We start from the raw sequence: 14614 nt of genomic DNA on the forward strand, positions 1-14614 counted from the left end.
CCCATTAGATCACGACACGCCCCGCAGGTGAAAGGAGCTCTCAACGAGGTCCTAGCGAGAACCAGAAAATGGGCTTAGGTTCCACACCACGGATGCAGTGGCCCGTTTATTGTAGATGCTGCCATTTTTTTGCTACATTGAGATGGTCGACTGCGAAGAGGCTGCAAGTACAGGTCCTCTAATTGCTGAATTTCACGACTCGCTGAGCACAGGCTTGACGGCCCTAACAAGCCGCGGCTTACAAATATTCTCCATTTGGAGTGATGCTAACGGAGGCCTAGACAGAAGTAAAGGAAGACGCACTTTTTGCTGAATTCTGGAGAGGTCCGGCTGGACATAGTTGCTTGGTGTGCTGCTCCAGGTGACAAGGATGGTATACGAATCTACTCATGCGAGGCTGTCAGCCCGGTTTGATTGAATATCCCGCGTACATGGTGGAACACACTTAAGCACTTGCTTCTACGTATCGCGTATGTCTATCTGGCTCACTGTCACAGTGCCACACTGTGTAGCCACGTTGCGTATGCGAGGCACCCACACCTTGAGCTGGGCGAGCCCCAAAACAAGTCCAGTTGCTTCCGGTATTTGTGGTCCACCATCGAAATGAAGAAAGCCAAAAAGACCTTCATTCGTTTTGGCTTCAGTTGGTTTGAACCACAGAATCACGGCTAAACACTGCATGTATACCAGGTAGTGGCTACATTCAACTTTCCATTACGTGTACATAGGATTGAAGATATCGACAACGTCTTGCGACGCTGCAGGCAGCTATATTTTCCCATTAGATTACCATTTGCTCTTTAACATTCCATGACGTTGCTGAAGATTACGCCAAGCGTGGGAAGCATTTCGTTTTGCTGTTTCACAAGCGAATGCGTTTGATAAGAAGACCATCGGTGGGCCAAATCAACAGGCGTAGGCCTCTGTCTTCTTTACGCGTTACTTCGCATATATTTCCATACGCGAAAAGGAAAAAAAAAAGAACACCGGGGAGTAGGAGAGAGAGAGAGAGAGAGAGGTGTCTGTCCGTTCGTTTTGCGGACATCGTAAACAAGCTGCCGTTTCGGCGGTGCCCCCCGGCCATCACACGTTGGCGGCGGAGGTCTCGTACGCACCACCGACGCGAACGGACGGAAACTCGTTCCTTCTTCTCCTCCCGCCGAAACAGCCCCCAAAGCCACCAATAGCCAGCAGAAGCGAAGAGAAAGAAAAATTCCCCCAGGGACGCGAGGTCGCCCGTCGAGCACACGCGCGCGAGCACTAACCACCAGCAGCAGCCGCCGCAGCGGGTTCCCTCGGCGCACGCACACGCACGCTTTCGACTCAGCGACGCTGGTGCTGCCATCCGGCCGGCCCTGTCTCTGGTGCCGCCGCAGTCAGTGGAGCGCTCCTTGCTGACCGCCGCCGTAGTCTCGTTGCGTCGTGCACGGCGTATTCACGCGCTCGCCCACCGCCACGGCGCGAGTGTCGTCGCCGTACCACTACAACAGTTTCCTCGTCTGTCGTCGTCGCCGGCTCCCTCCGCTCTTCTGCCTGCTGGCTTGGCTGCACGTACACGGAACTTGGCTTCTCGTGCTGCCTGGTCTTTCTTTTTGATGGCTCGGATGACGTTGGCCTGGCCGCAAAGCTGTTAACGTCCAGAAGAGGAGGGAAAGCACCGGTGTCAGCAGTACGGGGCGGGACCCCCGTTTCTTTCGGCGACAGAGACATATTACGCTTTGAGAGGTAGGTCTACTGCGCATGTAGACGGCCGATCGTTGTCGCCGCGCGCTTTGTGCACCCGCCTACATGGAACGACAGTTGAGTCGCTGCACTTCTCGGGTGTCATCTCGCTGACGCTTGCATGCCCGCACAATGCGGTGGATCGGAACTTTGATCGGATGGTTTAGTGGTGACGTGATTGCGGTTAAATCACGAAGGGAGATTGTTTGTAAGGGCATTCTCGTAGACTACGCCGCAGTTGCGGCGAGTGCATTTAAGTTAGGGTAGCTCTACTTATTAGATACTATACCCTGATTAGTATCGAAAGACAAAGCGGAGTGAACTATTATCCAATCTATGTCGGATAGTTAACATTGCCTTTTGGAAATTAACGCTGTCTTTCTCTTTCCAAAACTGATAGTGTTGGCTTGAACTGAACTGACAAGGATTGCCGTCACCTATTTGCTGGTACATACTATTATTCGCATGCTTAAAGGTCAGGCTACAGCTGATTATCGGCAACTTATAAAAAAAAGAGGGTATTTAAATCTAGTCATCTCTCACAAAGTTTTCGAAGTTGCTGCAGTTCCAACTTTTTTTTTTCCTACTTCAAAAACTGGCCGCAGTACCAACAATTTTGTGTTCGCAGAAATTATAAAATAAGCATCACTGCCTGCTTCGTGTGACCGGCGAAGCACTGGTGTTGCTGCAGTATTCTGTAATTCTTTTCTTAAATACCCCAAGCTCAAAGCATTACCAAGCGAAGCGTTCCTCTCGAAAAACACGAAAAAATGAAACAAACTTAGCCAACCATGAATGAAGGAGACCTTGGTGTCCCTGAAAGCGTGGCGTTACGAGGAAGCAATGCCAAGAGCGTTTTGTATTCCTGTCACAGCGAACGCGTTCAAGAAAAGTATTCGGGAAAACTTAATTCGTCCTCTAAAGTTATCCTGTTTACTACAGCAGCTTCGTAAAAATAAATATTCTTGGTTTCTGGCGCCGCTGAAAGTGTTTCTAGAAGTAACTCTGCCTAGACCTCGGTACTACAAGGCTATCGCAGAAATCGGATAGAACGAGATATAGGGGACAGAGTCAGCACGAGACACGAGCTGTGAAGGCTGCCCTTTGGATGCCCTCGCGCACACTGGGGAGCTGATATGGGCTTCTTTATTTTGAAAGGCACTGGCCGAATGCCCAGCTATCTTATCTCGGCTTCGCGTCCCACCCTCACGTACAGTCTCATTTGCTTAAAGCCTAGTGTCAAAAGTGCTTTAGCGCTGCATGCCCCTGCTTGTTTGGGGACATTGATAAAACGGACGGAGAGTATTGTGCCCCCTTCCAATTGATTGCGAGTTTTTAAAGTGATTTGCTGTACGCAATAACTTTCTTCTCTCCGATGGTCGTTGTGCAGTAGGTATTCACACAGCGACTGCCCAGGTCCGTACTGCAGCATGATAGCGAACTGTTTGCTGGGCTAGTTGGTGCATGTTACTAAGAAAAGAAGCGCCAACAGAGACAATACGTAAGAAGTGACAATACGTAAGCGCTTGTCCGTGTCATGATAGCGACTTTGTGTTAACGGACTGGGATTTAATTTGCAGAATTTTTCCATTGTCAGCGCTCAGAGCAACCCCTCAGACTAAGAAAGAGTATAAGATAGACAACATATGCTTCAAGATGTAAAGAGGCCATTATTTTGAGCCTTTAGCTGCACTGGTTTTGTTTAAGTACAAAAGACGCCGGACCAGCTGGCAGCTAGCCGAAATAGTCTTCCGCGTCTTGCCCAAGCTCAAATGTTTCCCTAATGTTTTCCATTTCCGTGCATTGTGGAAGATCCGTTCCACGTCTGCACGAGTAGCGGTAGTCCTTTCTCACTCAGAACGAGTGCTATTCTCGCAGCCGTTCGATGACGCATTGGAGAGGGCGCTTCTTTTCGTTTATCAGTATGGGTATTGCGTATGAGTGTTTGCGGCATTGACTGTTATGGCCAATTGTAACGGTGCAGTACAAGCTTTTGCAATGTTCTCAAGGTAACGAACATCGGCATGTTGGTATTGTTCATTGTTTTTTCTCTCATATTTGACTTTAAAGTCATTATGCAGTAAATGTTGTGTGCTTAGCACATCTGTATTAATTTAATGATTTTAGAGGTAGTTGCAGATAAGAGGCCGTCGAGTTGCTTCATATAAGTTATTAGTCTTGTCCCATAGTTCTATTTCTTCTGCTCCGTTCCTATTTGGAATGGACGTGAAGTAACGTTAGCTGAACACAATAAAAAGCGGTCGGACGATCATTGCGTCTTGAAATTTCACTCAGCCGTCACTTCGTTCCGCTGCTGCGAGCTCCTCTTGGGTGGAGAGCTTCTGGAGGGTGAATTATGGGTGAACAGTGGAGGTAGTTGGATGGTGGGGTCCTGTCATGGGCTTCTGGAAGGTGGTGGTGGACTGGGGAGGTGAATGGAGGGTGGCGCTTCTTGAGGTTTGTGGCTTCACTCCTGTGCTTTCACGCGCTGGCGCAGGCTTCACTCCTTTGCTTTCACAAACCGGCGCCGGCATTTTGTGGAATGACCCTACTACTGCTGTCGCAGCATGGAGGCTTCCTGGAGAACAGGGATTTGGTTTTACTGCAAAAGCAGTGTACTCACCGCCGCCCAGTTTAACCGTCCAGCAAAATTCTGTCGCAGGTGGGAAGTCTGGGGTTAGAGCAAAATGATTCAGCAAAGTAAAGCATCAAAGTGATCATCGAGGGTAAATACAGCGGCCTTCGCAGCATTGTCGCATCAGGTGCCGTTTTCTCTAACTATCCATTTCCATTGCATTCCATTTGTTCCTTTGCAATTGGTCGCCGCTCCCACTGACGTAGGGCGGCAAAGAGGACGTCACGCCACAGAAACAAACCCGTGGTACCGCCTGGTATGAACGCGTCTCGAGCCCATGTCTACGTCGCGGACCAGTGCCGACGCTTACAAGTGGCAAATGCACGACGACGCGTTTAGTGTCAGGTGCTGGCACGCCCGATGAGATTATCGCCTTTCGTCATCCAGTGCCGGCAAAGAAACTGGGCGTCGTTAGTGTGAAAAATTGGCAGAGTGTGGCCCGTGTGGCTCAGCCTGATTGGATGGGCGACAGGAGCCTGGCTAGCGGCGTCGCCGCGGCTACACCAGCTTTCCTCTTTAACTGGCCGTTTGCTTTCCTACGTTGTGTTGGTTTCGCCGCACTGACGTAACGGCCAAATGGAATCGATAGTTACAGAATACGGCTCCAGATGTGTGATCGTCCCGTAATTTTTTGCGTCCTAAATGTGGTTCGCTTATGTGCACGTGGATATCGACGTGGTAAACGCTTACATTTACATTACACACATGAGATATAGTATGTTTTCTGACGACGGTCCCAACAGCATTTCTGTGGTTGATCTGCTGCCCTGACTCCCCCTATGAGCACACCTTTAGGTCATCTTTGCAGGTGAACATTAAATCGTTCATAGGGGCTGATAACTGCTTCGTGCGGAAGGCCTGCGATTGTGGGTACTATTACAACCATGCCACCGAACTGAGGTCGCTGCCGATGTACTGATGGCTGTTTAGGTTGTAAAACGACATCGTTTATTATATATTAATCAAGTTCGAGGTGCAGAGAGCCTAGATAGTGCGAAGCAGAGCCAGAGACGAATGCCAAGATGAACGAGGAAGAAAAAGCGGCTCTAACTTTTCCGCTCTGCCTTCTCAGTTTTCCCTTTTAAACAGCCACTATCCACCGACCACTTTATCGGGAATGGAATCCTGCTAGAACACAGCGCCAATTTTAGCATAACCTCACAACGCTGCAGAAGCTGGCATCTATTTTTGTTCTATCTCCCCCTGTGTGCAGGAAAAGTGAATCTCAAGTGTTAGTAGAGCTGGATTCTTTCCGTATCATTTTTCAAAGCGCGTACACCTACAGCGTGAAGTCACAAGAGAGGAAACAAGTGAGGCCAAATCTTGGAGTAGTGTTGCTCGAGGCAATATGTTAGTCGCAACAAGCGTGCGAGAGTCTAGTAGGCTTTTTAAGATGGGTTTAAACCGGAGCCGTTGTGACATAACGACCCTTTTTCCTTCGACTTGCTGTCATCATTATTGTGCGCCGCGCTTAGCGGAAGACCAGACCGATCAAATCACGACAGGGGGAGTTATGAAGCTCGAAAGTTGCCGATTTACACATAACTGAAACATAATTGATGCAATATTTTTCTTTCATTTCCTGCCCCTCTTTCATTTAATGCCACTCTACAATCTCCAGCCTAAGATGAGTAGCTTGTCGCCGATATTAAACAGGCCGGCTTGTCTCTGCTATTCAGTATGGATGGCTTTCTCACTTCCCTTCTGAACCTCTCTCTGTCTGCCCCGGCCCAGTCTGCCTAATCTCGGAGACCTAAAGAGCTCAGAGGTGGGGGCATAGAATGCCAGAAAGCCGGCGGACGTTGTCGGCTTGAGTGATAAGGCCGCGGTCGCATCATCATTTGCGTCAAGCGTGAGATACGATTGTTACCATATCGGCCGCAAGCAGAAGGGAATAACGAGGTTTGTTGTCCTTTAGCACGATGTTTCCGTTTCCCCCAGAAATGCTTGCGTACCGCCTACACGTTAGCGTTACTGTTTCATTCTCTTACTCATGTTTCCCGCCATTTCTTGACCAAACCCGACGCTGACAGCATGCGCGAAAGGCGAAAGCAAGTTCAAAAGAAATGATCGACTGACACGTCGGACGTCACCAGGCGGTGAGCGTCGCCGTGACGTGCTGGGCATGCCCTCTTTGCAGCTTGATGGAAACGTCGCCCGTCCCTCTCCTCCCCCCAGAGACGCCGCATTCGATGAGCAATACTAGTTTCCCTCAACCGGGCGAGGCGCTGCGCTAGGGGCAATACACGTTCCTCGCTGTCGGGGCCGGCCGGGCCACCACACGTGACCGGTTCTCCATTCGGCGACGCTCTCACACATGCACACACGGACGCTCTCCCTTCCCTTTCCCACTGTGCCGTTCGCGGCCTCGGTATTAACGGGGCAGCCGGCTTACGGCAAGCGCCATACCTCAGCCACCCGGCGCGCTCTTCTTGACACCGTTTTTGTTCCTCTTTCTCTGCGCCAGGGAGGTCTTCGTCCTTCGGTCCGGACTCTCTGGAAGCACCGCCGCCAACGACAGCACGTTTGTCCCGCTTCTGCCAAGTGGCGCGCCGCATCGAACACAGCTGTGCGGGCGTACGTACGAGCGGCGCCTTCCAGGATCGTGCTTTAAGACTGGTGTAGACAGATAGGCTTTCCTCCGCACAAGATGTCTTCAAGTGCGCTTCCAGCCCGCATTGGCGCCATCGCTATCCTTGGCTCCTGCGTCCTCTTCTGCTGCCTGGGGGCGTCGGTTAATTGCCAGCCCAACAACCGTGTAGATGGCGGTGCGGTGGGACCTGGGGACGTCGTCCCCGAAGGCGTGGCGAAAGCCAGCAACGCCTTCGGCCTGTCCCTGTACCGCGCCTACTCTAATGCAAGCGCGACTGGAAACCTGTTCTTCTCCCCTTGGAGTCTGAGTCGCGTGCTGGCTATGGTCCTGCTGGGAGCCCGTAACGAGACTGCCGCCGAGCTGTCCCGCGCACTGGCCGTGGACCGCTTCGAAGACTCAGCCGTGGCTCTGGCTGCGCAGAGCGAGCTGGCCAGACACCTGCTGACCAGCTCGAGTGAGTTGGCCTCGACAAGCATAGCGCTCACGCGCGCGGGGGACCCGGTCTCAGCGGAGTACCGGGCCAACCTGGACCAGTACTTGGACGACGGAGGGGTCATGGAGGTAGACTTCTCCCGGTCGGAGGATTTGCTGAGTCGCGTCAACGGCGAAGTGTCCAGGCTCACCGGAGGACGAATTCAGGACGCCCTGCGCAGGTGAGATGCAGCGTCGCAACTGGAACGCCTTGTCCGTGCTTGATGTGAATCTGATGTGTTTCACGTATAGACAAACAGCGACCGGTCCTTGTTGGCTTGCGGATATTAGAACCAAATGAACATCGAAATTCGCTAGAAATTTACTTTATTCCCACGCATGAAAGGTGCGCCTCATTGACCTACAAATCTCGGGAGCACAAGTTTATGCTACTTAGCAAGACTTAAGGTGTACACAGGGCGGGGAAAACAAGGCACGTGATGTTATCCTGCGCACCTGTTCTCGTGTTTCCTTCCTGTCACGTTGTACACACCGTACCGAAAATCTGTGCGGCGATTAAAAGACATTGCAGCGAAGCAGTTTTATGGGCTTCCGCTTGCGTTATGATCTTAGCCAGAAAGAATTAAGGTGCGCATTAGTTTGTACTGAAAGATGTGTAATTCGATGAAGGCAACGCCCAATTACGTGTCTAATCTTGGAGTATAATTGTTCTTCAAGGAAGCATTGCACAGTCATGATGTTCCAGTGACGCCAAGGGGGCAGAATTCTCGGTCGTGTAACTTGATGACATACTGAAACACGGCTTCTCACAGGGAAAAAGAACGGGTTATTACTTTAACTTTCGGAAATCAAAATTGCCTATTGCGCATTTGGTGTTAGCCGTTTCGGATGAAGTTACAACTTATTCACTGTGCAGTACTTCAGACATAAAGCTTTCTTTTGAGCTGTGGTCTTGATTTTGTTATGCGTTGCAGGATTTTCTGTTTTTTTTTATGGTTTTATGTAGGAATGCGCTTTACTGCTATCTTGATTTAAACAAAAACTATGACGTGCCTGTACAGAGGTACAGTTATCCAGACCCGAAACTACACTGAGACCATAATTTTCACACTGCACTGCAGGTATTTTGAACGCAGGGTTGATGATCAATAGATTTACTTTTTGCTCACTCGTAGATTTTCAAATTTCCATAGAGCGAAGATATTAGTACGCGATTGTCATTCAAGGTACACGAGAAAGACTGCTTCACGATACTGCCATTTCTGCTGATAAAGTGTTTACACTGAAGATATGTAAGCGGCGTTGGCAGTTACGAAGACACGGTCATCGTGACGAATCTTTTCTTTTTCAGCAGTCACTGTACTCATAATTGTTCAGAAAGTGCAGGGCACTTAGATGTCACTTTCTCATGCCGAAAATTGCTAATTCATTGCTTTGTTTCGCTATCACTTGGAAGTGTTCCGCGTCATGAAATTTAATGAAGAATCTGGAAAGCCCTTATAGACCGACTGAATCACTGCGCAAAATAGGTTGGAAATGGTGGTATATTGTTATGTTAGGATGCTCTTAAGCAACTTTGTTCTGCTTACGTCGTAATTTTGCTGGGAAAAACAGACTGACTAAATCATTGCGCAAACGTAGGTTTGAAATGGTGGTGTGTTGTTATGTTAGGATGCTGTTGAGCAGCTTTGTTCTGCTGGTGACATAATTTTGCTGGAAAGAAAAGACGGTACAGTCTTCCTATCATATCCCTGCCTGTACGTGCCTACCGTGCCAAAGAAGACAGCGCCATCTATCATCTTTAACGCTCACAACTGCTGTGCGCAGCGGGACAACATTACCGGGCGAGCTCTTCAATAACGCTCGTTACGTGCGGCACGCAAACGCAGGTCACGAAGTTCATAACAGCCTTGCCTTTGCCCACAGGTCTCCGGACCCTCTCAGTAAGCTGCTCCTACTGAACGCCGTCCACTTCAAGGGCGTCTGGGAGAAGGCCTTCAACCCGAACGACTCCTTCGACGGCCTGTTCCGCGGTGCCACGCGCAACACGCCTGTCCGCATGATGAGCGGCAAGGGAAAGTTCCCGCTGGCGTACGAAGGCGACGCCTACGTGCTCGAGCTGCCGTACACGGGCGAGAGCAGCCTCGTGTTGGCTCTGCCGAGACGTCGCACCCAGAAGGACCTCAGGGACATCGAGGCTCGGCTCGAAGAGGTCCTCGTCAACGCCAGGCCGGAGCTGCGATCCATCGAAGTCGAGCTTCCCAAGATGACGGTTCGCAGCAGCCTGGACCTCAAGGAGCCGCTCAAGAAGCTGGGCGTCAAGGCACTGTTCTCGGAGCGCTATGCCAACTTGAGGGGCATGCAGGCCGAAGGAGGCCTGTACGTCGAAGACGTGCACCACGGTGCTGCGCTCGAGCTGGACGAGAAAGGCACAGTGGCGAGCGCGTCCACTGTGGCCATCATTGTGAGCCGCATCGGCACTCCGCGGTTCTCTGCTGACCGGCCCTTCGTGTTCGCCATCAAGCACCGACCCACTGGTCTCTTGCTGTTCGTCGGACGCGTCACTGATCTGTGAGAAGCGGGCCAACAAGTGGCAGCGGGTGAAAACAGCTAAAGAAAACTGTGGCGGCTACGGTACATTAGCGGCATAAAAATATACCGCTGCAACCGACTGAATGACGCTGTATATGAGTGGTGAGAAAGGATGCGCGATCATTTCAATTTGTTTTGCTCTGTTAAGTAGCAGAGCTCTCTGTATCTCACAACGCCCATTGCGTGAGCGTCGAGCCGTCTGAATGCGGACTGAATGCAGTGGGTGCGTCGTGCGACCTTTGAGGTCAGGGAGCAGTGAACTCTGAGCGAGGCTGTCAGGGTTCGCTCATCCGTACAGAGCTTCCAACCGGGCCGGCTCGCAGTCATGTCAAGTTGACAACTCTTTCAAATCTGCCGAGTTTTATAGTTACCTTAAATCTAAGCAAGCGATTAGTTGTCTAGGCTTCCAAGAAGTGGTGAAGAATGTATTAAGCCTTAAGAAAATGTAGCGATTAAGCTCTGCATTCGATTACCAGGCAGATACTTCGAGCACGAATTTTTAATCCTGCAGCAAAAAGAATGACTTGAGGAAGCGTACTGTTCAAGAAACATGGCAGTGCAATTATGCCTTTTTCCAGCTTCCAACCACTTCAGTAAGGGCTGGCTGCTTCGTTAACCTTGCTGAAGATCAAGCCGATGATTTAGTATAGGGATTCACTTCGTAATGCATGTAAATGAAATTCCGTCATGGTGTTTGAACCGAAAACATCATGTTGCTGATGCTTGAAAGCGTCTTTGAAGGGGCAGCCAACTTGACAGGCTTCTTTTTTTTGCGTGTGTGTATAATCCTCAAAATCTGTTAGGCGGGGTCAGTGCTGGACACGCCCGCTAAAATGTTTGTCTTCACTTCATGTGCAGTGCCTGCAAGTGTTACAAAAAAGCGGCTGTGCCGTTGCGTCTTGTAAATATGCACGCCTTTTAGCGCTGCGAAATTAGGTAAAAAGTGGCTGTATAATTTTCCGCGCTCTCACGTTCCACTGCGAATTCTGAGCTCATTATGTTTGTTATCACTGCCCTTGTAGCTGGGTGCCCCTGTTTCCAGTTAAAAGGGTGATAAAAACTGCGTATATATGCTATATACATAATATAAAACCCCCGTGACTTTTTAAGTAGCGTCTTTTAGGACACGCATGTACACGCATTTTCTACGTTCCATAAACTTATTTTGCCAAAGATGTGTTTGTGAGTGTCAAGAAGAGACGTTTTATATTTGTACGCAGTACATCGCGGACACTCCGTGCAATTACAAGGTTGTAGTGCCGCAGGTGCTCATGTATCACTGCAGTTTTATTGACATTGTGTGCTTAGGTTTTACCAATAAAGCCTCACTTTGTTTCGCTTTCAACATGCTGTTTGAGTAAATGGCTAAGTAGCTTCTTCAAGGTACCGCTGGCTGGTGGGACTACACCACCCTCAGGCATGAAGTGTTCAAGTGGTATTTCTCCCAAAAATGCGTACCGCACTTAAACCTCAAAAATTAGTGTCCGATTGTATATATAAGTGGGCAGTAATTTGAAAACAAAGATCGTGATGTCGGAGAACCAGTGCACGATTTAGGCTTTCTTCAGGCGAGATTTGGGGTACTAGGCACAGAAAAATCAACTCTGTGGAGAGAACCTTCATCTTAGTGTCTGTTTTGTACTAAACTGGCTTGAATCACTAAGTGCCTAGAGACTTCATTGCTCTCACTGTTTATTGAGAGTCACTGAATTAAAAAAAAAAAGTCTTTTAAACAACACATGACTTTTCATAAATGTGAAGAATGATTCATGACTTGCCTTGCATGTAGCAGCACAGGAATTAAGTGATATGATAAAGTGAGTACTACTCAATAGTAGCACTTAGTTCAGTTGGGTTGTATTTTCAGGGAAGAAAATAAAGAGCCGGCTATGGCCATACTGGGGAATAGAGTGATTGATTCGAAGGTGAAGTTCTTTTTTCACTAAGCTAGCGCAATTTTAGGTGCACCCCAGTGCGAAATCACATTATAAAAACAAAAACTATGCATCGCGTGTCGTGACAATTCCCCTCCCTTAGCAGACGCCATGGCAGACCCACGCCAGTTACCTTAGCAGCGATTACTCCTCTTGATGCTAGCAGCGGAACAGTCATGCTAACTTATTTTTGAAAGACAAGAATGCCAATGAAATTTTCTTCTCATTATTAGTCGGGTAATTAGTACCTGTGGTAAAAATGTTTTAGGTATCTGCCGCTCCGAAGCGACAGATAACTACACCATTTTCACCATAGCCGCTACTTACCGGAACAATAAACTGAAAGTCAGCGCTTGATTTAATAGAGAGAATTGCAATCAGATCACAGTTTTTGTTTCTCGTCCTTCTTGCGGCTAGATGTGTAAAAGTATACTACCACAAAGCGTCCAAACGAACCTGGGAAACATTGCGCAAGAGGTGTAGCTGCTTCGGGTAAGCCTGTTCTCTTCTTGCGTAATAGAGACCTTTAGCACAGCGCATACCGTCTGCCGCTATCACAGCCGTCAGCCGCCAGTGCACAAGTGTAGATGGCGCCACGTGCCCCAGAGAGATCTGCGCATGCGCACTGGTGATGTGTGGTAGGCGGTAAGCGGCAGCTATGGCGCAGTACACTGTGCTATAAGACTGCAATAGGAAAGAGATTGGCAAAAGATGTCAGCGTCTACGAGTAATTCTGGAAGCATAACTGCAGGGACGCTGCAAGACGGTTACATAAGAAAACATCCTGTGTGATAACATCTTGATGCCTAACACACTTTTCGATATCGATAGAGAACCAGACACGTATATAGGCACGATCCGAAACTAATTTGAGCCGCATGCTTACAACTCCTGAGTTTTGTGTCCCAAATTCGAAGAAAACTGTAGACAACCATTTCACAGTACCCAGGCGCTGTGCACCCTCATCACTCACAGCAGTAAGCAGCTGTAAAAGACAAAAGCAATTTTTGCTGAATAAAAAATAATATCGGCTTTTTGTGATGCATGCTGTGTTGCCTAGTATTTTGAATGTTTCGAAAATAATCTAGAGAATGATTCTGCTGCAACAAGCCGGCTCTCTAACTTCGACTGAGCCCGTCTGTTTTTTGCCTTCTGTTACTATGTACCGTAATTTCCGGACTATAGTCCGCGGGATATACATACTTAAAACCTGAAATGATTTTATTTTTTCAGATCGTTTGCCATAGCCGGATAAGCCTACCGGTGGCTATTAAAGAAAAAAATGTGGCGGTGGTTTAGCTCTGGTTAAACCTGGAGTCGCGATAGCTACAGCTGGCTGAGTGGAACTTGGTCACGTGACCAACCACGTGACGAAATACGTGATCAGCCACGGCGCTGCGCCGCCGACAGCTGCTCCGCACCACGTGATCAACCACGCGACAGCGGGGCGGCGCATGGATGGATGGATGGATAAGGCTGAACCCTTTAAATCGGGCGGTGGTTCAAGCCACATAGCCATGACTTGTGAAATTTTACTCTTCTCTTGATTTCAGCCACCAATCAGATAACCTTCGCTTGGTTACTCCTACCCGCTTAAAATCTACTTTCCCTTCACGGTTCTTAAACCCCAATGCCTTGGATAAATCAGCCCCGCTGCCACAGCGCAGCCACAGGGTTGCAACGCCGCCACAGGGTGGCAGCGCCGCCACCGCCATGGCGCCGCCACGCTGAAGGCTCGAAATGCTACCGTAATGTAGCTATCGCTACAAAAAAAAAAAAAAAACAAACGTACCCCGAGTGGGTGCCTACGACATGTTACCGTGCTGAATAACATAGCGAAATCAGTCCCGATATGCAATCAACTTGATGTGCAAGCAAATATTGTCGTGGTAGCGGAGTGGTTGCTTTCCACTGCTTGTATTTGTGAACACATGCGCAAAAACGTTATGAATATAAATAAATAAAAAATATTCGTACGCATAAGTGCAGATGCAACGCCACGGCTGGCACAGTGAGAACGGTTGCGATGATTCTGACAAGACGAAGAACATTCTTGGCAGCATTCAGGCAGAGTGTAGTTGAGCGAGGGTTGAAATCAATGCTGTCTAATAACACGTGCAGTTTTACTCCTTGACAATAAAATGCTTGCCTAACCATTGTATACTGCTGGCGGACAATCAAAAAACTTATTTTTAGCCAAAATTCGTCCCTGCGGACTGTACACCGGGTGCGGACTATCTAAGGAAGAAAATTTTATTTTTAGCCGAAATTTTCTCCTGCGGTCTATACATCAGGTGCGAACTACAGTCCGGAAATTACGGTATATGCTGTATAACGGATTGGCGAAACTGGCCCTTAATGTGAATTGTTTATGCAGTGTATGTATGTTGTAAAAGTGATTGCTTCTTTATGGTTTCTTGTTTATCGCGGGAACAACCTATAGTGTATCCAGTGGTGCAATGTATTCATCAGGCGTGCATTACACGCCATTTGCCCCGTCGACCATGGAAGTACCTTATAAGTTATGTGTGACTCCTGCTCTTGCACTGCGCGTACTGCTTCCGTCAAAACAATTAAACAAACAAACAAACAGACTACACGAGGCGCGCTGAGGCAGCTTCAGATTTCCGCACGAAAGGGATCTGGATGAGTGCAACACAGCGCAATTCATGCATATAGCCCCATCTCCAAACCGTGCCGCGTCGG

At 48.9% G+C, this 14614-nt stretch overlaps 1 protein-coding gene across 1 annotated transcript; it reads left to right on the top strand.

Annotated features, from left to right (window-relative positions):
* Nucleotides 1-1087: 1087 nt before the first annotated feature.
* On the top strand, nucleotides 1088-11319 carry LOC144124945 (leukocyte elastase inhibitor A-like). The gene is made up of 3 exons (XM_077657909.1): nucleotides 1088-1725; nucleotides 6825-7603; nucleotides 9309-11319. The coding sequence occupies exons 2-3, from the start codon at nucleotides 7008-7010 to the stop codon at nucleotides 9955-9957; spliced, it is 1245 nt and encodes a 414-aa protein (XP_077514035.1). The 5' UTR covers nucleotides 1088-1725; nucleotides 6825-7007; the 3' UTR covers nucleotides 9958-11319.
* Nucleotides 11320-14614: the final 3295 nt, after the last annotated feature.

The sequence above is a fragment of the Amblyomma americanum genome, chromosome 3 (genome assembly GCF_052857255.1).
Source record: "Amblyomma americanum isolate KBUSLIRL-KWMA chromosome 3, ASM5285725v1, whole genome shotgun sequence".
Taxonomy (NCBI): domain Eukaryota; kingdom Metazoa; phylum Arthropoda; class Arachnida; order Ixodida; family Ixodidae; genus Amblyomma; species Amblyomma americanum.

Coding starts and splice junctions, on each gene's coding strand:
- LOC144124945 (XM_077657909.1), top strand. CDS start 7,008: ATGTCTTCAAGTGCGCTTCCAGCCCGCATTGGCGCCATCGCTATCCTT. Junction 7,604..9,308: donor ATTCAGGACGCCCTGCGCAG/GTGAGATGCAGC, acceptor CTTTGCCCACAG/GTCTCCGGACCCTCTCAGTA.